The sequence below is a fragment of the Pezoporus occidentalis genome, unplaced genomic scaffold (assembly GCF_034315485.1).
Source record: "Pezoporus occidentalis ecotype Australia unplaced genomic scaffold, CSIRO_AGI_Poc_V1 ctg61, whole genome shotgun sequence".
NCBI lineage: Eukaryota > Metazoa > Chordata > Aves > Psittaciformes > Psittacidae > Pezoporus > Pezoporus occidentalis.
The window spans coordinates 2,900,451-2,923,246 of NW_026915955.1; the positions used below are offsets into that span (position 1 = coordinate 2,900,451).

At 37.8% G+C, this 22,796-nt stretch overlaps 2 protein-coding genes across 5 annotated transcripts in view; one reads left to right on the forward strand and one right to left on the reverse strand.

Annotated features, from left to right (window-relative positions):
* The window catches only part of MTFR2 (mitochondrial fission regulator 2), a 364,022-nt gene that overhangs the window by 216,906 nt on the left and 124,320 nt on the right, over positions 1-22,796 (reverse strand). The gene's annotated exons all lie outside the window — the stretch shown is intronic.
* Positions 1-22,796, forward strand: part of PDE7B (phosphodiesterase 7B) — a 175,763-nt gene that overhangs the window by 55,845 nt on the left and 97,122 nt on the right. For 2 of the 4 annotated variants that reach the window (XM_062639618.1, XM_062639619.1), the window contains one exon: positions 4,461-4,527. In XM_062639618.1, the coding sequence (XP_062495602.1) occupies positions 4,461-4,527 (67 nt within the window). The remainder of the gene's footprint in view (positions 1-4,460; positions 4,528-22,796) is intronic. The other 2 variants (XM_062639620.1, XM_062639622.1) reach the window with 1 other exon arrangement.

Consider the following 22,796-nt stretch of genomic DNA (forward strand, 5'->3'; position numbering starts at 1 on the left):
ATTTTGTCATAGGTAAAAATGTAGCCCTATTTATTTCGATTACTCAATTTCCATCTCTCTTCTTAAAGCATGTAAAGCTTTAATTTACCATACAAATAGAAGTTGAATAGAATTATTTCAAAACCATTTTTTTAATTGATGAAATTTTCTCCACAACATAAAAACAAAACCAGAAAAAAACAACTAAGGACATATTCTGTCCAGGGTGTATATATACCCTGTTTATTGCTACATATCTCAAATCCTCAAATGCAGGTGCTGTGAGCCCAGGAATGCTGAAAATGAAGACCCAACCTATGAATGATCATGTAATACTGGAGAAGTAATATGAGATGTATTACTGCATTAGTGCAACTGACTAGGGTAGACTTTCCTTACGCTGCATGAACTCTTTTTCTGCCAGTAGTGCCCTACTTTTCTGTAGTTTTACTTACACCCTTTTGGTACAGGGCGCCTTGCAGAAGACTTCCTGTTTTGCTGTGCACTTCTCATAGGATCTTGCAAAGACATCATGTTGCCTGAGAGCACCCTCCTCCATCAGAGTCTGGTGCCTGTGTAATACAGTATTTCCCTTTTCCAACAGGTGGTACTGGTCTATCATAGCCAAGAAGGCTGGCTTCAAGCTCTCCAATTCACTTATCAAAGGAACTGAGCTCATGTCACATTTCTTCTGGATATCATGTCCTTTCATCCCTATTCTCTAGCAATAACTCTCTCAGTCTTTTCTCCTTTTTTTTTAAGCTCTGCTTTCAGCTGCTCTGTGATTCAGTCTCTTTTTCCATGAGGGACTTAAAAGTCCCATTCTAGTTTACTACATTTCAGCTTGTGTAACAGACTCAGTATCATGGCATATATCTGAGCTCAAAAAAATAGAGTTGAGAGTAGATAATTTATTAATTATTTTCTAATAAAAATATAAATACAAATATTTTCTCACGTGTCATGAATTGCAGGCTGCTATCCTATGATGTGGAAATACATCTATATGACTGAAAACATTATTAACGAAAAGTAATTATATTTTCCCCTTCTTCAGGAGAAAAAAAAAACCACAACAGGCTAGTACAGAGTTCAGTGATTCAAGACATACGAAGATAACAACGAAAGGCTGGAAGGGTAGATTTTACTTGCTTTTACCCTTTTTTTTTTGTTAAATCTGACCATTTCCAAACACAGCAGTGGCTTCAGATTTCAACAACAAATCCTCTCTCACTTCAGGGGCAGTGAATGTCAGTAGTATGATTTTCAGCAGGGCTGCCCCCGTGAACTCACCAGCCCAATATATAGGACTGCATATAGCAGAGCCAGTCCTACCAGTGCTATAGCAGTCTTAACCATGAAGCCGAAACTGACATTTAAAATATCCCAAACTCAGATCATTTAGATCCAAGAATGTGATTTATCGTATTTTTAGAGAGTGAAATTTTGGAACTTTAATGAGCTTCAAATATAAGTGAGGACTATGAATCCAACTTAACCATAGATTTCAAGAAATGAAGTTCAGAGGCAGCTTTCCTGTGAGCTCATTTCTTTTCCTAACTGGGTAATATGTTTGGTCTTTACGGCTCACCATTGGTCTCTTATAGCTCTAAAACAGGAAAAGAGAACTTCTATCTTCATGCAGACCTAACTCTAATGAATATGTCTCACACTACTTATAAGCAGCAGCTTCTAGAGGCTGTTTAGTCAATCTTTAAAAGAAATGTCATATTTCTCTCTCACCTTGCTAACAGACATATAGGGTGATCTACATGTGTGCAATAGGTCTCAGATGTACAGCAGAGATGCATGGGCTAGTCTTCCTCCTCTCTGCTTTCTGACCCATTGAAATGAAAAAGTAGAATAACCAGCATCTTATATCAAATTCCTATCCCTGCTCTCTGATGGATCCACTACTGACTCTGTAGCCAATTTTGAAGCTTTCAGAAGAGAATGAGCAGCTGTTTTGGGAATAATTTGGAAATGGATTGGGACTGGAGAAACTCTTGGCCTCATCTCTTATTACCAGCCCCAATATACAAGCAGGCGGAACAAACCCAAACCAGAAAAGAAAGTAAGCTGGGCCAGGAAAAGGACACTAGAAAATTATCCAGCCGTGGCAGAAATTCATAGCAGTGGTGGCAAGGTCTCAATTTAATCCTAAAGATTAAATCCTGAAGTCATTCCTTACTTCTCATTCATGGAAAACTTTTCTAACAGCAAAAATGCTCACACAACACTATTTCTTTAATGAGCAAAATGATTCCCTGCTGCATATCTGTGCCACTTTACACACCCAGAATCCAACTAAGTCTTTTTCAGATGTTCTGAGCAGTTTGGTAACATCTTATTTTTCATTCCATTGATCTGTACATATGAGCTTCTGTTGACATCAGAAATTAAATTGCCACAGAAGCTTTTTCTGCTGGTATTTCTAGCTGCAGTGGTAGCAGTGAAAAATCTCCTATGCTGACTGTTGTAGCTTGATTTTCAGCCAGTTCTGTGGGCTGCAGGAGCTAAGGGAGTTAAGATAAGGCTATGAACTTGTATACAGTTATCTGAATCTTACTTGCGAAATTTTCATCATAATGGATCCCGTGGGATGTCAGCAGGCTCTAGAGAACATTAGCCATTTTCCCAATTTCATAACACTAGGACTGGTGAATATTGTCAGATATTGCAAGACATTATTTGCTGGCCTGAAATGTGATGCTTATATAAATATGTCTGGAACATACAATACCTCTGAGGGACTAAATTGAAAATAACCAAAGGTTTTCAAAAAGCAGCATAAATTCAAGGGTGAGGTGGGAGGTGAATTTTGATGTGCTTTCTTACATCTGCAATTGTCTAAGTATACTTATGGTCATGAAGAAGAAGCTGGGAGATTTCTGTGAAAAGATGTCAATATCTTAATATTCTTCCTAGAAGAATAAAGTGCAAATTTCTGTGTCTTCTGACACAGAAGAGCATTTGTAAAATCAGCTTCAAAATGCTGGGTGTTGTTTTTCTTTTGCAATCTTTCAGTAGTAAGTGCTCCCACCTAGGAAGGTTAATACAGGTGTCTGATTGCTCTTTTTAGACGTACTGATATATGAAAGACTGTGTGGGAGATGGGCTTTCTTTGTTTGTGTTTATTTTGGTGTGAGGGAGGCAAAAGCTATTTGTAAAACAGTGAGTTGCAAATGTGCTGCTCATTTATGAAACTGTGGCTGTGTTTCAGATTCTTTGAAACTACGGGTTTTTTTACTTACCTGATTCTTTGTAGTTTTGAATGTTTGCTGCAAATTAAAAAAAAAGGGGGGGGGGGAGGGGGAGAAAAAGACAATACTAACCACTTTATCTTATATAAGAAAGCCGTAAGGTGCTGCAAATGGAAACTGCATAAGAAAGGGAGAGAAAGGAAAAGAAAAAAAATGGAGAGCGCTTAGTGATTTTTCACAAATTGAACCACTGTGCTTTTATTCCCATCTTGTCATAGATACCAAAACCACAAATATATAGATAAGAAAGTATCGGCCACTTTTAGCTGTAAAATACGAGGCTATCCTTAATCCCCTATCAAGAGCTTTGAGTGTAGTGATACAAAACTGAATCTTTTCTGTAGCATCTGAAGCAATCACTGCTGAAGGGATCTGTACACTGACTTTAATCAGAGCTGGATCAACTAATTAGGTTTCTCCTGGCATCTAAACTGACATGACCGTCTGCATAAAGGACTCAAAAATGATGTCTTGTCTTTGAAAACAACCAAACACTTCTGTATTCTGATCCTAACTCTAATGATGTTCCTTCACTGGGTTTGTATAGGGACAGAACATTAGCCCTGATAATATATCTGTACATGTGAATATTGTTTTTCATTAACAAAATATCTCAGCATACAGACATAAATTACTTGCACTTTAAAAACCAATTTTACTCATAGGTGTTATGAAGAGTTCAAGTTTCATGTAATGACAGCTTTGCTTAATAAATATTTAAGAGTTGTGGGGTTTGTTTAAATAAGTTAATTTTACAGAAATACAAATTCCTGGAGCAGCATAGCTGTTTGGTTTGTTTTGAACTGGATCATTACACAGATCCTGTTTAGGGTGCAGCTAAATCTGTGTACTGTGACAACTAAACCAGTGGAGAGGGCTGCAATGTCTACCAGTGGTAGATGAGGCTTCCTGTATAATTGGTTCTGATGGTAACAAAGTAACACGGACCAGGCAGTAGTTTCAACCAAACACATAAAAGTAATAGGTGTTACCTTGAGTTTTTCTTGGTGAAGATCCTGGTATGCAGTGTCGACCCATCCTTGCACATTAGCAATGCCCACACTTCCTCAAACTTTGGCTGCTTGAAAATATTTGTATCTTGGTGTGTTGACAATGTGTCTTTGAACATCTCTAGTTCCAAAACATAATACTAGGACAAGGACAGAGATACTGTCACAGAGTTCTTAACTAAATATATCCTTTTTTTTTTTCTTTCAGAGGTGCGGAGAAATCTCATTTGATAGTCCTGGCCAGAATGCCAAATGTGTTCGCATGCTAGGTAAGGGTGAGTCTTTTCTCCTTTTGATATAAGTGTGTGGAAATACATTTAATTGGGGATTTCCTCTCAAAAGTGCATAATAATGGCCGGGGTGATTGACATAGTTCATCTACATGTAGTCCTCATCAATATGTTCTTTATGGTGAATTTCCTATTATTGAAACAAAGTACATATATATCACAGAAATATCCATCTGCATAGATGAAAATATAGCTGTACCAACACCATAGTTGTAACCTCTGATGTACTCAATCCAGAACTCATATTTCAAAGCTGAAAATCTATTAATTCCACAAATATGTATCACGAGCCTCTAGGTCAGACCTTCAGCTGCATCCATCAGCAAAATTTCAGTCACTGTGATTTTACAGATTTCTGCTGGTGTAGCGCTCTGCCTATGGTTTATAAAATTAATATTAAGTAGAAGTGTCTGTTCTTTGAAAATAATACAAGAATGCTCTGCTATGTTTCATTAATTTCTGGGACCAATTTTATTGTATTTGCTTGTTTCATATACAGTGGTAGTACTGAAACTTTAACAGCATGGCTAGTATCACAGTGAAAGACAAGGAGTAAGTGTCTAAAAACCTAAAAGATGATGTTTTATCAGAAAAAAAATGAAATCAGGGAACACTTGCAGGATTCAGTTTTAAATTCTGAAAACCTTTCATCCATCAGGGTTGAGATAAATGTATCCTGTAAATTAGAGTATTGCATCTAATAACATGAAGATTGAAATAGTCACAATTTTAAAAACTGCAATTGGCAATGTCTAGGAACTTAATTCCCATCTGGGTGCATAGCTGTGTTTTGTAATAACAGATTATGTGGTTTGTTGTTTATATTCATTAAATCCTATTGTCACAATAGACTATAATTTCTGCAGAGGAAATCTGTCATGCTTATAATGTACAGATCCCAACAGATGAACTGACACAATGGGCCATAATGATCTGTTACATCAATGATCCATGGTTAGAGGTTCTTAATGGAACAAGCTGACAGAAAAGATACACTTGTGATCCTTATCATGCCAATTATAATCTACAGCTTTAATACCATTGAGATTGTAATACTCTAGTTCTAAGGAAGTTATATCCATGCAAATGTTATCATCCATTATGAGCTAAAAAGAGGGATGGGAGAGGGGTGAACAAAAAAATTTTGTGATGATTAAAGTCTTTTGCATGGCTTGGTTCATCAGTTGGTTTGGCATTTTCATAACACAGTCCAAAATTGTGAGTTTGACATCATTTATGCAAATGATTCTTTAGGAACAGTGAGCAGAGCAAGATTTTGTTTCCATTACATATATTCTTATCTATGTCTTGTACTATATGCGTGTACAAAAATGAGAAGATATGCTGTGCTCCGTAAGGAAACTGCTAGGAATGTAAAAATGATTTCAAGAGGACATGCCAAAGGTGTGACTAGCTCTCAGAGGTTACATCTCTTGTACTTAAACAGATTTCACCTGCTATTATTATTCATCAGTGTCTCTAACAAATTAAGGACTGTAGTGTCATATGTAATATAGGATATTACATTTCACCCCAAGGTATCCCAAATTACGTTCAGAGCTGAGTGCAAGTGCATATCCCACAGATGGCTCTGTAAGAGGTATGGAAGGTAGAAACTTGCATGATATGGTTGATCTGAGGGGCAGCTACTGGAGACAAACTCCATGGTCTTGATTTATCATAGAAATGTGTGTGGTTCTGGCAGTGCTGTAAAGCCAGATGGTGCATTCCAGTACCTCTCCTTTCATACTGAACTCTGTGTGTAAGAGCAGGAGCCAGCAGTCATGCAAGCTAGAAGGTCTAAGACACTGTGCTGAATACGTCGTGTAGTGTCCAATTTCAGATTTTACAAGGGAATTAAATTTCCAAGGGAACGAAACACAAAGTTTGTCACTGATCTATGCAAAGCTGACATTATAACAGCTGTGGTTATAAGTAACTGAACAAAGCACAATGTGCCTTCAGAAAGGGACATCTTTCTTGACTGCGTGGTCTTTAAGGTATGCTGAAACAGTCATGCAGTCGTCTACTGTAACAGTGACACAGTGCTGACAGAAATCTAGAGGGCAAGTCCCGGCAACTGCAAGAGGATAGCTACTTACTAAGGAAAAAAATACAGAAGTCTGGAGTACTGGCTGTATTTCCTCAGGGATCTTTGACATAAGACCAGGCCATGCTTGGAACTGTACAGCAGTACTCTGAAGTTGCAATAGCTGGGTTGTTTGGCTTTTTGTTTTTCAGAAACAGTCTGTATCTGGGTTATGTTACTGGTTCTGAGTGAGCTTCAGATTTAAAGGTTTTAGGAGTAATGTTATCCTTGCTACTGTGAGTCCACTTTCCTTGAGGTAACATGGATTATATGGATGAGATTCTTTTTCTGTATAGCTGAGGAAGAGAGGTTTGCAGTAAAAATCTTACTCTGTTCCTATCTTCCTGTTAGAAAACAGGAAATAATAGATGAAAAAATGCTTAAACACTTACAATGGCTATAGTAAAAGTGGGTAACTTTTCAACAGACAAACTAGATATTGGTTAACCTAAGGATAAGAGCAAAAGAATCAGTTTAATGCCTCATCTTTAAGCATCTGAGTGATGGATATTTATAATCCAAGTGAGAATAATAACTTGAACAACTAAATTAAAAGGTCACTTAGCAGTGCTTCCTGAGGATATAATAGACAATGTGCTCTACCCAGGATACGCTTACGATCAGTGTAACTACAGGTACTGAGATTCTTTCAGAAAAATATGTTCTGCATCTTATTCTTTATATTGAGTTTGTTTCCTTACACCTTGATATGTTGTACTAATTAAAGCAATACTTTTGTAACCATCACAGAAGAAAGTCAGTCAGTGGCCCACCATAGCCTTTTGAAGACCAGTGTTCACAACCTAAACCTATCAAGAATTTCCTGAGCCTGGCACTGGCTAAAGCTTTAAACATCCCTGCACATCCATTGTCCTTTGAAAAATGGCAAGAGAAGTGCTTTCTCACTTCTTAGGAACAGCAAGAACTAATTTCTAAGTACAATGAGAAGGTGAAGTACTATAGTAATGCAGGTAATGAAAATACCACACTGTTGATAAACATGTGTTGTCAGAGTTTTCCCTAGAATATCTGAGTCTCTCTGGAGGCACTTCCAGTGCAAGCTAGAAAGTCTACACTATTCTACTTAGCCTAGATCTGTTATCAAGTTAGTGAGGGCACTCAACTGTGGCAAAATTGCTAGATAATGCTGAACTGGATATCAAAAAGCTTTTGCTTTATGCTACATTCTGGAAGTTAGAACCCTGGGACCCTCATGTCCTTTATTTATAATGTTTGTGACTTAAAAAAAAACAATAGCACAAAAATTGAGCATATAGCAAGGTACAATGGTTATTAGTGCAGATATTCATATTATGAAGGGCAGAAGCAAACTATCTTTCTCCCTACAGCGCCCACTGCAATTTTCAATGGCACAACCTGTGGTTAATTTTCCCATGTGTAGACAGACATATTCTGGACTCAGACATGACACAAGGTGGTATCATGCAGAGATAATTGGGTTAGTTTGCTGTGAAAATTGCTGGTTGGAGGCCTAAGCTAATTAAGTCTGCTGGGAAGAATTGCATACTAGCTTGGAAGAGTCCAAAGTTAAGGCAAATTAACCAGTTCTCACATCTTAACTAGCTCATCCAAAGCTAACTCTGTAACCTCTGCATGGCAGAGCACTGAGTTTTATGAATTTATCCTGGAAAGAGTAATGCTCCCATATAAGGCTCTAGGATTATTACAGAAGGAAAACAGTCTGCCAACTAGAAAAGAAATTTCAGTGTATAAATAACAGTTTGTACAGAATGAATATGTTTATCCACATATTATAATTATAAATATACAGCATAGTATATTTGCTGTATAGAAATTAGGCAGCTGCACTCATCATGACACAAAAATTAAATGATCACACTGGTTTTAATCTGTTCAACCTTACTGATGACAGTGAAGTAAGTGGGATGGATGGTAAAAGCAAATTATCTAGTTCATTACTTTAGTAACCAGACTTCTATCACTAGATTTGGTCTTCACTCCTTACTGAAACACTGGGTAGATTTTGAAGAGGTTGCATCTCTTGCTGGCCAACCCTGCAGTCTATGCAGGTTCTTCCAGGGGAAATGTGAATTGCCCTCCTTAAGGAGCTAGTTAGTAAGATGAAAACACTAACCTTCCAGACACCCCATGGCAAGTCACTGAGGTGCTTTCTTTTCATTATTGTAAATTCCATGCAGACAGGAATAATGTGGGTGAGTTCTGTTTTCCTTTTGGCGTAGACTTAATCGCTGTAAAAGCAGACAAATGAATCCTTGTTTGGAATAAATGCAGTTTCCTCACAAACAGCCATTTAAAATTAACCCATGGAAGAATAGTAATCAAAAAAAAAGAAGGGAGGTAGGGGGGTGGCAGTTTTTTGGCTTCTTTTTTTGTTCCCCAGACTACTAGAATGTAACTTTGTAGCTCTAAGGCAAAAAAATCTTTCATATTCCAGGACAGATAGGTGCCTACCTCATTCACTCCCCCCAAAGAAAGCTGCTTTGTGGCATACTTCCGCTGTTTATTACCTATGGAGAGTTATGATTAAAGGAATCAGCATTTAGCCATGAAATGAGTTTCGTGGATGCAGCTTCAGTCTTGGTGGCTCTTTGCCCACAGCAGAAAACCACCACACATTTGAACACAGTTGGCAGCTGCAGCTTAAAAGAGAGAGACATTACTGGAATAACAACTGTGTTGAAAGCCAGGACTGAGGGATACTGGCAAGGCCCTGGCTGGCTGGCCTCTGCCTTACATAACTGTTGAGCTCACCTTCACTGGAGCAGGGGAATCTATTAAAATTTACTTTGAGAAACTTAATCAGTTAAGTAATCATATAACTAACTGGGAAAAATAAACATTGAAGAATGGTTAAAAAAGTCAGTTTGCCCTGCAGTGGAGGGAGTAAAAGAAATGAGGCAGTTAGTCAAATGGTTCTGCGCTGGTCAGGCTTTGCAAAGCTTTCCAGAGCCCTCAGTGACATCATATGAAATGTGACCCTGTATCTCTTGCACACACAAAGCTTCTACTGAAACTGATAGGCATGCATGAGCAATGGTGTTCTAAATAGCCCAATATATGGACTATTTATATCCCAGTCATTCAAAGACTTACACGTGCACTTGACCTTATGCAGACCAAGTATTCTACCTGTGCAAATGACAAGAAAATAAGCACATGAAATCATCTTTGTAAAATTAAGCAATGTGTTCATGGAGAAAAGGCCTGAAATTTACATTGACTACCAAGAAATCTCCACTCCTCACTTTGCTGCCCATCAGGATTACCCACAACTTTATAGCAGTGGGAGGGGGAAGGCTTAGGATGTCTGCTACAAAAAGATAGGCTTCTATTCCATGGGCAGCTTGCAACACAGGATGAAGTGAAGCAGGTTTTTTTCCACTATAAAGCAATGGTGTGAACGCATACAGAAAGATAAACGGCATGTCTCTTTTTAATATCTTGTTAATGTAGATAAATTCAAATCTAAACATATAAGCCCATGCTAGAAGCTTTTCACTTACATTTCTTACTGTAACTGCCAAAGAAAGTCTCTCTAGCAACAATTTATTCTGATGAGAACAGTATGATGTAGATAAGATTTCTGGAACTGTATTGAGGAGACAAAAGGTTGAGATTTTCAAATAGCTTCTAATGTTTTCCTTTTTTTTTTTCTAAAATATCGTTCATGTGTGTTAACACAATATAAAAATCAGACTTAACTCCTGATATTGCAACTGTACTTGTAATTACATTAAAAATGTTGTATCTCTGTGACCTTAACATCATCAAAATAGAGGCTTACTGCTCCTTCGCATCACTTAAGACCTCCTCCCTCAGTTGACTGTCTCTTCCTGAAACACAATACCTTCTAAATCTCACCTGTTTTCTTCAAGAATGCTCATGATTCATTCACAATAGTGTACAAAGAAGGCTTAACACTCGTTGCATAGCTGCATGTTTTATTTGGAAGGCCCCAGTCAAGATGCCAGGCTGCCTACATTTATTTGAGTGCAGCTTGGAGACAGAAAGTGGAAAACCGGTGGGCACAAGGCAGCAACAGAGACTTCTTTGTCAAGGAGTTTACAGTGTACACGCCGTCACTGTGCCACTTCATCACTGTGTTATTATTTCATGCTAAACAAATACCAATTCTTCATTTTTTACTAGCATGAGATTTGTGCCCCAAACCACAAGAAATGTACTATCAAATCCATCTTCTAGTTTTATGACTAATTAATTCAGTTAAGAAACTATAAAAAAAGATAAATAGAAAATTCTGATGCCCTTAGTGTATTTTAAAGAGTAGCTCTCTGATGCCATCTTACTGTAGTAATTTTGATTTAATTACTATTTTAGGTAATTATATAGCTTGGTAGCTGAGTGACAGTGGCCACCTGTTTATCCAGTTCTGTCCTGTAAAGCAGGTCAGACTGAAACCACTTGTCTAGCAGTATTCCATCTTTCAGAAGGGTGCAGAAGGAGACACAAGCTGGCCTTGCATTTTGAGTAGGCATATAAAACATTTTTCTAAATGTAATTTCTGGTTGCAATTTTCCTATCACTTAAAAATTAATTTGAATCATATATTGCATTATCCTTTGTCTGACCTTGATGCAGGAAAGAAATGGGGGGGGGGGGGGGGGTGTCAGGGAAGTTGGAGGGAATGCAATAATGAGGATTTGAAACCATCTATATGATGTAAACACACCATGATAGCTTTCAGTAGAAAGGAGAGTTAACGTGTCACCCACAATTACAAAAGCCATTCATTGGGACCACAGGATCCAGGTTATATACCAAAGCTAGAGAGATTATTAAAAAAATCCTTCTCTCTCCAGCTAAAAGTACCCCAAGCCCCCAAGTCGTCAGCTTCTCTTTCTATCAACAAGGCTTTTTGACTTGGCTGAGAATCTCACTGCATATCACATTTAGAAAAAGCACAGATTTTTAAGTCCTATCTGGCAGTTGTACTCAAAACATGGCTAGCAAATTTAATGCAGTGCAAAGCCAAGTACCTCCCTTTTTGGTCAAAGCATACTGCAGACAGAAGGATTGCATTCTGCTGCCCATTTATGTAATAATCTGATGAAAGTTTAAACATTGCTTTTTGTCCTTTCATCACCCTGAAGTAGTTAAAACCCGCAGCAGCCACTTTTTTCTTGCCTACCACACTAAAGGCAACACAGGTTGGGGTTAGGTGCTGTCTGTTCCACCAGGATCTCATACCTTATTTAATGGTATTTGTCACATGACCTGTTGCTGATCCCCTGTTGGAAAAACGATTTCAAGTGCCTATCCAGGCACGTCTTCACTCTTCCTCACAGTTTGATTTTAACTCGTGCCTAACCTTGGACCTCAACATGGACTGCATTCACATAATTTCCCATCTTCAGTGTCCAAACTGTTTTGAGTGGGATGTGTTCACCCAAAGTACTTGCTGTACAGAAAACTGCTGTGACTAACCATACTGCTGTAATAATGTTCTTTCAAAAATGGGAAAGGGGGGAAAGGAGCAATTACTAGATCTACTAATTGGACAAATTGGAGAAGAGTTATCCACAGTTTTGCAGTCAGTCATCCCTTCTTGATAACATAAGTACAATAAAATCTCCAGATTTAAAATTTCAAAAGTTAGACTTTAATAGTTTAAATTTATATTCCCTGGTTTGAGTTCATGCCTGGGAATTAATCTTTGTTTCTTTAATTATTACTTGGTGATACCTTGCAATTTCACAGCCTATGCAATTTCCTATAGATAATTGTGTAGCTATTCAGTACAAGTGATTTGTGTCTGAGAAAGCCATGGAATTTGTATGCTTTCAAGCACTCAGTTCCCATCTGTAAAAGTTCATAAACTTCTAAGCTTAAGAAACCATTTTCCTATATTCTTCTCTGCTCTGTCTTGTAAAGGATGTCTCAAAGGATTGTCATCATTTCCTGGAGCTAAGAAATTTTGCTGTTCTGAAATGTCGGTTGTAATTTTACTTTTAGGATAAAAAAGAAAACCCCACAAAATCAAACACCTGCTGTTCTTTGGCCTCGCTAGCTGGGTAGCTAACTTTCCTTGATGGCTTTAGCTTTCTTTCTTTTTTTTCTTTTTTTTTCTTTTTTTTTTTTTTATAAATTACAATTTCTAATGATAATCTGTTGTTTTCTTGTACATCTCATGCTTCTTAAAGCACTAAGTTGATCTCTTAGATCATCCCTTCGTCATTAAACTACTCAACCATGTATTTACATGTTTTCAGTGAAGACAAAATATGCGTAGGCTGAAACATGTCCCTGTGCCAGGGTCAGTCACAGTGTCTATCTCATTGCATGCTCAAGCCCTGATCTGATCCAAATACTCGAGTCTCTGGGCTTACAAAATTATGGAGTGTGACTGAATATTGGTAGTAAATGACAGGAACTCAACTTGGCAAAAAGAAACAGAATTTCTGAATCTCAAATAGCCATTTCAAGATATTACTGTATTTCTTACAGAAATGTTCAGAGTGTGCTCCTACTGGACCTCCCTTACAGGGCATTCATCTCACTCTGCAGATGAGATAATGCTGAAGACAGCTGGGATGCAATTCATTTGACTGAATGTCTGTAAGCATCCATAAAAAAAATATTTTTAAAATCCACAGCCATCATCTCACCTTCCCTCTTGTAGTTGAAAAGAGTGAGAAAAAGGTACTTCCTTTAGACTCAGCTTACTGCAAAACAGACATCTAAAACTGATCTGAGGAACCCTACTGAGCGACTGGCTGTTTCTCCCCATTCACTGCTAAAAAAGCTGAGGTGTGGACGTGAGAAGTTGCTCCTGGAGTACAGATATTTTTTTTCACAGTGTTCAAAGCTCTAAACTTTAGGGATAATAGGAAACCCAGCTAATCGACCTTATCTATAAGATGTTTTATTGGTTTTAATAGAAGTGCTATTTTTAAGTTTTCAGCATATTTGTATTAGTGTAGATAGCACACTGTATTCATTATTTGAATTCTTTTCCTTGTTGCCTTTGTGAATTCTCAGTTTTTCTCTCTCTCACCCTGTGACATAGCTGCAGGACCTCTTCTGACATCTGAATAGCTCCTTGATTTTAGTTAAATAAAAGTATTTGAAAGCATGATAAAAGATTATTCGGGCACTTAAGCAGTCCAGATTGGCCTGATGATCACGCTGTCCTGTGACTAGAACTATCTGGATATGAAACCTAAATTCAGCCATTAATATGTGAAGTCTGTTTTTTATTGTAATAACATTTTAAATAAAAATTTCATCCCATGATAAAATTTTTAAGGAGGGAACTCTACAGCCTTTCCTTGTATAGACTGTGTATACATTACTGGTTTAGCTCAGATCAGGAGTGTGTTTTTGAGATGCAGTCCCAAGTTCATGCAAACTTTGCTTAAGGTTTAACTGAGGATGTGTAGGATGTAATCAATTGTAGTTTATGACAGGTCGTGTGTGTTTTCCCAGATATTGTTTTCCTATTTCCAGTACACATGCCATCAATCTGTGCATGCAACCTAAAACTTTAACACGTGTTGGTCCTATACTCTGAAATGAGGACAGGTTTGTAGGGAATGGCAAAAGTGATTTATTCGAATGTGAAATATCCTTTTTGAAACTTAAATTAACTTTTAACTCTAGGTCAGGATTCCACACTAAATTTATAGATTAATACAGAGCAAATTTAATTTAACACTTATTTCAAAGGAATTATTAATATCCCACAGCTTTTCTTATTGACATAAAACAGTGAGATCCTCACATTTTATTCATGCATATACAAGACAAATTAATATTTTAATATGTTTTTGGTTTATAACAAAGACTGCTAATGAAAGGAACTCAGAAATACTAGCATCATATGCTTTATTAGTAGAAACTTCTTAGAAGAAAGCAAGGGCTAGTTGCCTAGAAATGACTTCTCCATCTGGAGATAGTGTAATAAACAAATAATTTCTTTACCAATTGGTTTCCAGTATTTTATATTTATAGGCACAGGTCAGTGCCGTACAATAAAATCGTTGTTAAACTGGTATAATTTTGCTTTGCTTTGATGGAAACTTCAACCAGAGTTGCCAATGTCCCCAGCCATTCCATTAATATTCAATTAAAATCACCACAAGACTTCTCCAATGGAAGGAGTTTTGAGGATGTGGAAGTAAGGTAAGGCCTAGCGTAAATTATTTGTGGCCTCGGTTAGTAGTTACCTGATGTAACAACAATAGCAATCACTGTCAGAGCTCTGCTGGAACAGGAAGATGAATGGCAGATGCTCCATTGTAATTTCTTGCTATCAGCAGAGAGCATAACAACAGGCATTAATCCACTGGTTTAAACAGAGGTAATAATATGTCCAGGGAGCTACCACTTCCAAGGCGCAAGTGCAATTGCTGTCACTGTACATTTGTCGTAGAGGGCTGTTTAAGGCAAGTGCATGTCATAATATTTTAGGAGCCAAAAGAATCTCAGTTCATGTGACTTTAATTGTTAACATATTTCCCTTTTCTTAAAAAGAAGGAATGGAAGCATCATAAATCATGATGTCTAATCTCATTTATTTTCTGTTGTTTGAGAACAACACTTGGGACTTTTGATGTCTGTATATTATTTGTTTCATAGGGAAAAATGACATTATAATAACCCTCAAAACAGCTTAGAGAGAAAATTCTGTTGGTTTTGGATATTTTCATTTTAATCCAATCCAGTTTCTCTGTGCCATGAAGGAATCTGTGTTTGGTTTAGGCAGAACCATCTTAGATACCACAGTTGCTTCAAATTGTGCAGTTCATTGAGACAAAACAAAAAGTCTCTTGATAATTGATGACAGAATAAACAAAGAGGAAACTGGAGGCAGATGTGTGCTGGAAAGCTTTCTGAAATCCTAGGATGGGATGGGGGAGAGTTTGATTTTGATTTTAATCAGAAGCACCACAGTTCTCTCTTCACCCTGAACATTTCCTACTTGACATTATTTGTTCTTAATATTTTTTGGGGGTGGGCATCTCTGCTGTTTAATTTTAAGTGAATTTTCAGTAGTAAATCTAGAAGGGTTTTTAGGCTGGCAGCTGTGCAGCCTCAAGCCCTCCTTCTGCAGAACAGCATAAATCCCTCTAATACTGTCATGCCAGAAAGCTTCTTCCTCGACATGGAAAGATCATCTGCAGGAATTGCTAAGCTACTAGCACCTTTGTCCATCTGGTTTTTATATTCTTGCTGAAGCTGCCTCAAGAGTAACAAGATGTGCTGCAGAATCTCATATTATGGACACGTTTAACTCCCTCAGTAGGAGCTATACCAGAAGTACAGATTCACATAGGCAGGGCCCATCATTCAGCTCCTGTCATTTCTCCTGCCACTATGTCTGCTTCTCTTCTGCTGAAAAACTTGCCTGATAATAAGTATACATCTAAGATAGCTGGAAAATAGTTTCTTCAGAAATGTTTGGCAAAAATTGTCTTCCTGTAGTTAGATCCTGTAATTACGTTGTAGTGAAAGAGGAAAACTTGAGACCCAAATGTGATATATTTTAGCAAAAATCCTTTGGCCAATAACAAGCTTTAGATTCAGAAAAACTGCTGCAGAGTTTTACAGGCATAGTTGTTGAAGGTCTGTGCACTCCAGTTTCTTACGTGGGACATGCATCACTGTGTCTCTCACTGAGTTACTTCAGCATATGACAGGAGTCTCTGATGACACTTCATGGCAGATTCAGCTTGGCTGAGTAACCTCAGCCTCAGAAGAAAATTGTATAATGAGATAGACACTATGGCTCACCTGAGGAATTCCAACTAGAGAAACCTCTGAATCTAGCATTTCCAGAAAGTAACTTTTTTCTTTTTTTTTTTTTTTTTTTTGGTAGGAGAAAATGAGCACGGAATTGCTCTAACATATAGAAACAATCCCTGTGAAATTCAGAAACTTTTGGTAAAAATATTTTGTAGCCAAAAGCCCAGTTTCTTGATTGATCTTATCTTGTGGCCTCTCTTTTGGAAAAGCAGTTCTTACAGTACTCTAGAAAAGGACTTCCAGTTACAAAAATAAGTAAGCAGGTCTTTTATTCCCTTTAAGTGTTGGCACAATTGTGTGTAGCAACACATTGGTCTAAATTGGATCTAATTGGGCAGAGGAGGAGATTGAAGGAGGGTTTTGGTAATCCTCTCTCCATTTTAGGTTGGCCAATGCAACACCTATTCCCACGTACCAGGCTGCTTTCTCCCATGAATGCTAGTGCACAAACAATTACCAGCTACCCTTTGACTACAACAACAAAAAAACAAACACACACCAAAAAAAAAAAAAAAAAAAAAAAAAATCAACAAAAAAAAGCTGTTTTAAATCAAGTTTCCCAAAATTAGTGCATCTTTTTTGGTAGTTTTTTGTCTACATTTTTCATGTCTTCATAAAGCTACCCTAAAGTGTTGGCTGGTGTGTAGTGTAAGGCTTTGCAGCAAGTTATTTGCATTCTCCTAGGCAAAATATCACAGCAATTTGTGCCTGAGTCTCAGAGTCCCCAAGAAGTGCAAATGTCAATTCAAAGGGGGAACTCAAATATGAATCCACTAAATAAAGCAGCAATACTGGAACAGGGAATTGGCAGATTCTGTCCTCTATAGTTATTAAGTATTGAAACAGTCACTCCAGTCCCAGTGGAGCTTTGAAAGCAGCTGGATATAGCTTATCAACCAGTTAGAAAAAGAATATGAACAAACTAATGACAAACAGTCCCTGTTCACTTGAGGACTCCCACTCCTGCATTTGATTTTGCTCTCAAGCACCTGACCAACTGTTAAACCACAGAGAGCTACTGTAAAGCTAGTTTAATTTTTTTTTAAAAAGGCTTACATACAAAAGCCAAAAATAAATTAGATTTTTAAATTACATCACAATCTGTTCCAATTAAAATCCCGCTACTTAAGAAGTGTTCCTGCTCTGTGGTCTCTGAACCAAGAGTTCCCAGGAAAGTTCTGTAACAAAATCCAAGAGCAGACTGTGAAGCATAGGCAAGATCCCTGTTCTTCCTCATCCTAGGTGCATGTCATAACTGTTACAACACTACAAAGCCCTTTCACTCCTGCACACACATATACAACAAATCTTGAATTCTTCTTTTCCATACACAGGCTCTTTGGGCTCAGCACACTTAATTCTGCAGGCAAAGCTTTCTGCTGGGAGCTACAAGCTGTAGAAGAAGCATTCCCCTCAGAAGACAAATTTAATCTGCCCCCCACATCCATATAAATGCTAAACTGTTATATAAATTCCATGCACAGTTTTATTGTTGTATAAGGAAAAGGCATCTCTTTTTCTCCTGGTCTTATTTTGCAATGGTCACCTGGAGCTTGAGATGAGTCACACCATGTAGCTTGTACCTTGCACATGCTGAGAATACCAACTTGAGTGAACACAAGGGGACTCCAGTAGAGGAATGCTTCATATCTGGATGCAAATAGGGTGGAAACACAAAAGCAGCAGTGGCTTCAGAGCTCTGTCCCAATCTGAGGTGCTTTGGAGCATGCTCACACTCAGATCTTTCAGATACTGACTGCAATTGAAGATTAGAAAGAAAGGAAGCAAAGCCAGAAATTTGCACCAGGCACAGCGTTGAAGCATTTTCAACGTCACACAAAGCCTAAGTGGGAGTTTTCAGGGCCTTACCCTTGGATTTAAGCACAAAATCCCATTTAGAATTCCTAAATCCTGTTTCAGGAACATTTTTTTTAACCTAGTCCTTAACATTTTGATGGCCTACGCCATGATCTCGCATTCAGTAAGAAATAGTGACTGATAGGTCTCATCTGTAATACCCATGCATAGCAGCTGTAGGTTGCTTCCAATCATCAACATTCTTTAATTATTAATAAAACTTTTATTAGCCCATGAGTCAAAGGCTTCTCTTTTTCTGGAAAAGGGCTGGGAAGATAACTTTTCTTTCTAACAGTAGATGTTTTTAAAGCAATAACCCAAAATGTAAACCAGATTCAAATGTATTAAATGCAAATCTGAAGATAATTAGCAAATTATATAGCTAAGTTGCTAAATACATAATACATGAAATAGCTATTTCTATTAAAGAATATCCTGAAAATTCTGTAATGAAATTCAGGCCTTGTTTTTCTGCTTTATGGAGACTGTTCTTATTCTAACACAGTACATGATGTTACTGTACAAACATCACTCATGTTACCTTTTAATCTATTCTTAGGTAGCATTTTAATGATAACACCTGTTGCTCTAATACCCATTTTCAGTCTTTATCACTTATGGGATCTAAGGCTAATCAGAAATGTAACACTTCACTGTGTGTGAGAGTGATTGATCCCAGTATATAAAAGACTTTTTCTTTTCCCAGTGAAAGACGTTTCTGTCTTTGTACTTTGCAACTACTGGCATTAACAAGAACCTGGAAGGAAATCAGTGCAAATCAAAAATATGCACTGAAGATTTCCTATATGTATTCACTGCTTTGTCTCTCACAGGAGAGACTGTCCCTGCATTCCCCAGATACATTATCACACACTACAAAGGAGAAAGTGCAATGAATGCAGCTGGTTTATTCCCCCCAGGAGTTCCCTCTAGCAGGGTATGTCAAAGTACTCCCAGCCATCAGGCTATCAGGTCTGCTTGGATGTTTTGGAAGACAGCATGCTCTGAATGGAAATGTAACAATAGCAGGCTGATTTTTCAGCAGCCAGCACTGATAACTCTGATAAACAGTCTTCTTGAGGTAAGAAGTGACGCATATCAGAGGTTCCTGCCTTAGACGCCAAGGTTATTCGTCATGTAATTGGATATTGTTGGAGAAAACCATAATTATCCCAGATTTAAAGGCATAAGGCCATCTAGTTGATAATGTGTGGTCAAAGATAATCATTCACTGCTGAATCCACTTTAATCTTTCCTATTCATTTACTTTTAAGAGATGTGACCCAACCAGGTCTTACTTAAGCAAAGCTGTGACTTACTGGCTTCATGATTATTGTTAAATTACAGACCTGACACTCTTGGAATATCATTGCTATGGTAGGGTAAAACTTAGACTCTCCAAACTCAGGAGTCCAGGAAGTTATCTTTCGACAAAAGTGAGGAGCACATACATCCCACAGCAGATGTGGAGGTCTGGTTCTAGCTCCAGCCAGCAGAGAGCACCTGTAGTGGATACCTGCTATTGCCATCAAGTTCTGCCTACACATTGGTCTATTCCACCCTACAAGCAATAAAAATACCAGTTAATGTACAGGTGGGGTCCATGATTAACTGTGCCTGAATTTACCACTTTCAGCTGACCCTGGGCTGCCCAAATCATGGGAAACCTCACAAAACCTAGGCGGTCTGCTACTCCTGTCCTACTTCTTTGTCCCTGCTTCTGCTCTCTGGCTGCTCAGCCTCTCTCTGATGAAATTGCATTAAAGCTGAGGTCTAATCATCCTGTTGGAACTCTAGTGGGAATTTTTATCACATCACCCATTGACTGACCCAGGAGATTTTAGGAAGTATCTGGCTTGGACACCCCAGTGTGCTGAGGCAATTAGTCATCTGGTGGTCTACCTCCTGCTTCCAGGAAGTCAAGGACTATCACATCACAACATGTTTTAGCTTCTGCCCCCAGGGAATCAAACTCATGAAAGCTCAGAAAGTTATACAAAACAAAGTAATTCCTCTGGCTTGGACCAGTTGAAGATCCCAGCAGCCTTCTCGCTTACATGTCCTGTCACCAGAAAATTGATAAAACTCTTCTTCAGTGCTTTGCTCAATCATGTGAGAGGAAGTCAGACTCCCTTATCACGCTCACTCTCTCTTTCATATGCTAATGCACACTTTTGTGTTTCTCATTATAAACATCCGCAAGCCATCCGCATAAGCATTACAAAGCCTTCATCGTATATCCTATACACCATCTTTAAAGATAGATTTTTGTTTGAACAGCCTCTTGGTTGCTCATTTGGTTTTTCATATTCCTAGCATTGAAACCATACATTACAATACTTTCTTCCCTAAAGGCTGCACAAATAAACCAGGCTTTGGCTTTTCTCCAGATATTTTCCCATTGTTAACAGGAATATCTGTTTTTAGACCCTTTCCCGTTTTTCCGTAAAGGTAGCCTTATCTTCTTGATCCATCAGTAACAGTTTGTTACTGATGTGGAACTCAGGCTCTTTGAGGTAGCCTTTCCTGTAATTACTGTTTCTGTCATTAATTGTCCCCTGAAACTTGAGCTATCTAAATGGGATTTAATGCAATTCTTTAAGCTTATATAGGCAGGAAAAAAAATCTACTGGAGTTATTTGGAGGTATTTAACTTCATTGTCTTATCATCGTGGTAATGCTTGTAAGCTCTTTTCCTGTCATAGGCTGCATTAACCCTGGTTGAAGCTCTAGATTGTTTCTGGTGAGTGAAGTGGGAAAAAGTTTGTAAGAAACTGGTATGGAGCCAAAGTATCAAAGATTCATATAGATCCTAGGTTTGTTTAGTCTTGTTTTATGCATAGATCCAACATACTAAATAAATTTACAAAAGAAGTTAGGGAACTTTAAAATAAAAAAAAAATCTCCTAGTTCTGGAGCCTTTGACTGTATTCTCTTACTCCATGAAATTACGTCTTAAGAAAGAGTTTCATTTAGGAAAAGGAAAGAAGGCAGGAAGCAATAAGTAATAGAAAGGCATTGGAAGAAGTGGTTGAAGAATACGAACGAGGGGTTCTCAGCTCTAAGCAAGGAATTTATATTGCACAATACTGAAAGTGGTAAATTCTCTTCACAGATAGCACATAGCATTGCCAGGGGAGCAGCATGCTTTCTCCTTACCTCTTTTGTATCTTTTGTCCACAGTAAGAATGTTTATATCTGAGGCTTCCTAACAGTCAACAGAAAAACAGGCATTTTGAGAGCTCTTTTCAGCTCATAGTATAGTAATGTAAATACCTCAAAGAACCAAATGAGCTGTTTCTGTTGGTTAACTAGAAGCATAACTAGCTCAAGAGTTTTCTTCTTTGTAAGGAGGAATAATAAGAAAGAGTAGTAAGAGAGGGTGATAAGGCTCTGTGAGGGCTTACATGTATGAAGAATCAGATGTCCAAGACACTTACCATTTGTCTGCCCAAAACCTTCTGATTTCCTTCTACAGAAGAGTCATGTTTAAGAAAGACAGTTCTGATTATAGGATAATTAAGGGAATTTTAAAACACTTGATTGCTATTGGTGTCCAATCTTTATATCTACAACAATGATCACAGGTAATTCACCCAGAGGCATAGAAAGGCAGTCACAAATTGCCTGATAGTTATAGATTTAATTCTCAATGACATACCACACATGCATGTATGGGAGTGGGTATATTTGCTTTGTCTTTCTACTCCTGCACAAATATCTACTCCACATAGGTGAACATTTGTGAGAGTGGATATCTTCTAGAGAACATATAATATTCATTGAGCAATACTAAGCAAATGCAAGGTACTGTATTGTATATGTAAAAGGCATTTTACATGGTATAGTAGAGAAAAATCAGTAAACTGGACATGTTCTGTGGATGCATATAATTCCATTACATGGGAGAATTAGTCAAGCCAAGGAACATTATACCACATATTAAAAAGGAAATTTGGCTCTTTAAGGAATGATGATACCTTTTCCTCAGCTATTATACCTTTTTCATTGTAACTTAAAACCTCAGGCTATGATTTTATGATGTCAACATGCAACATATTAAAAAGATATCCTCTCAGTCAGTGATACTTATTCATTAGCTGCTGAATATCAATTCATTTGGGTGCCTTTTAATTGGTTCAGTTGGATTCAGGACACCCAAGTCAGCAGGCCTCGTAGCAACCTGCCACTTCTAGGTTGTAAAATCTACTGATTCATTAACAGACAGGATTTAATACATTTAAATGTTTTTTTTAGTGTAGCACAATTGGAGGAGTTTTATGTAACTTTAGCAAAATTTAACACTAAGTGATACAAGTATCTTCTATAATGTGGAAAATGGCATATGTGAAAGAAACGCAGGGAAATTGCTTACAGATATTCAGAAAGACAACTTTCCAAATTCTATCACTGCACATCAGTTCTGCTCACGAATGAGACAATGTTACTTTCATATAAGATGGGAAGATCTTCCTGTCCATGGCCACAGACAGCTGGAGCAGAAAAATCACACAGAGGAATTTCTGCCTCCTTGCCTTAT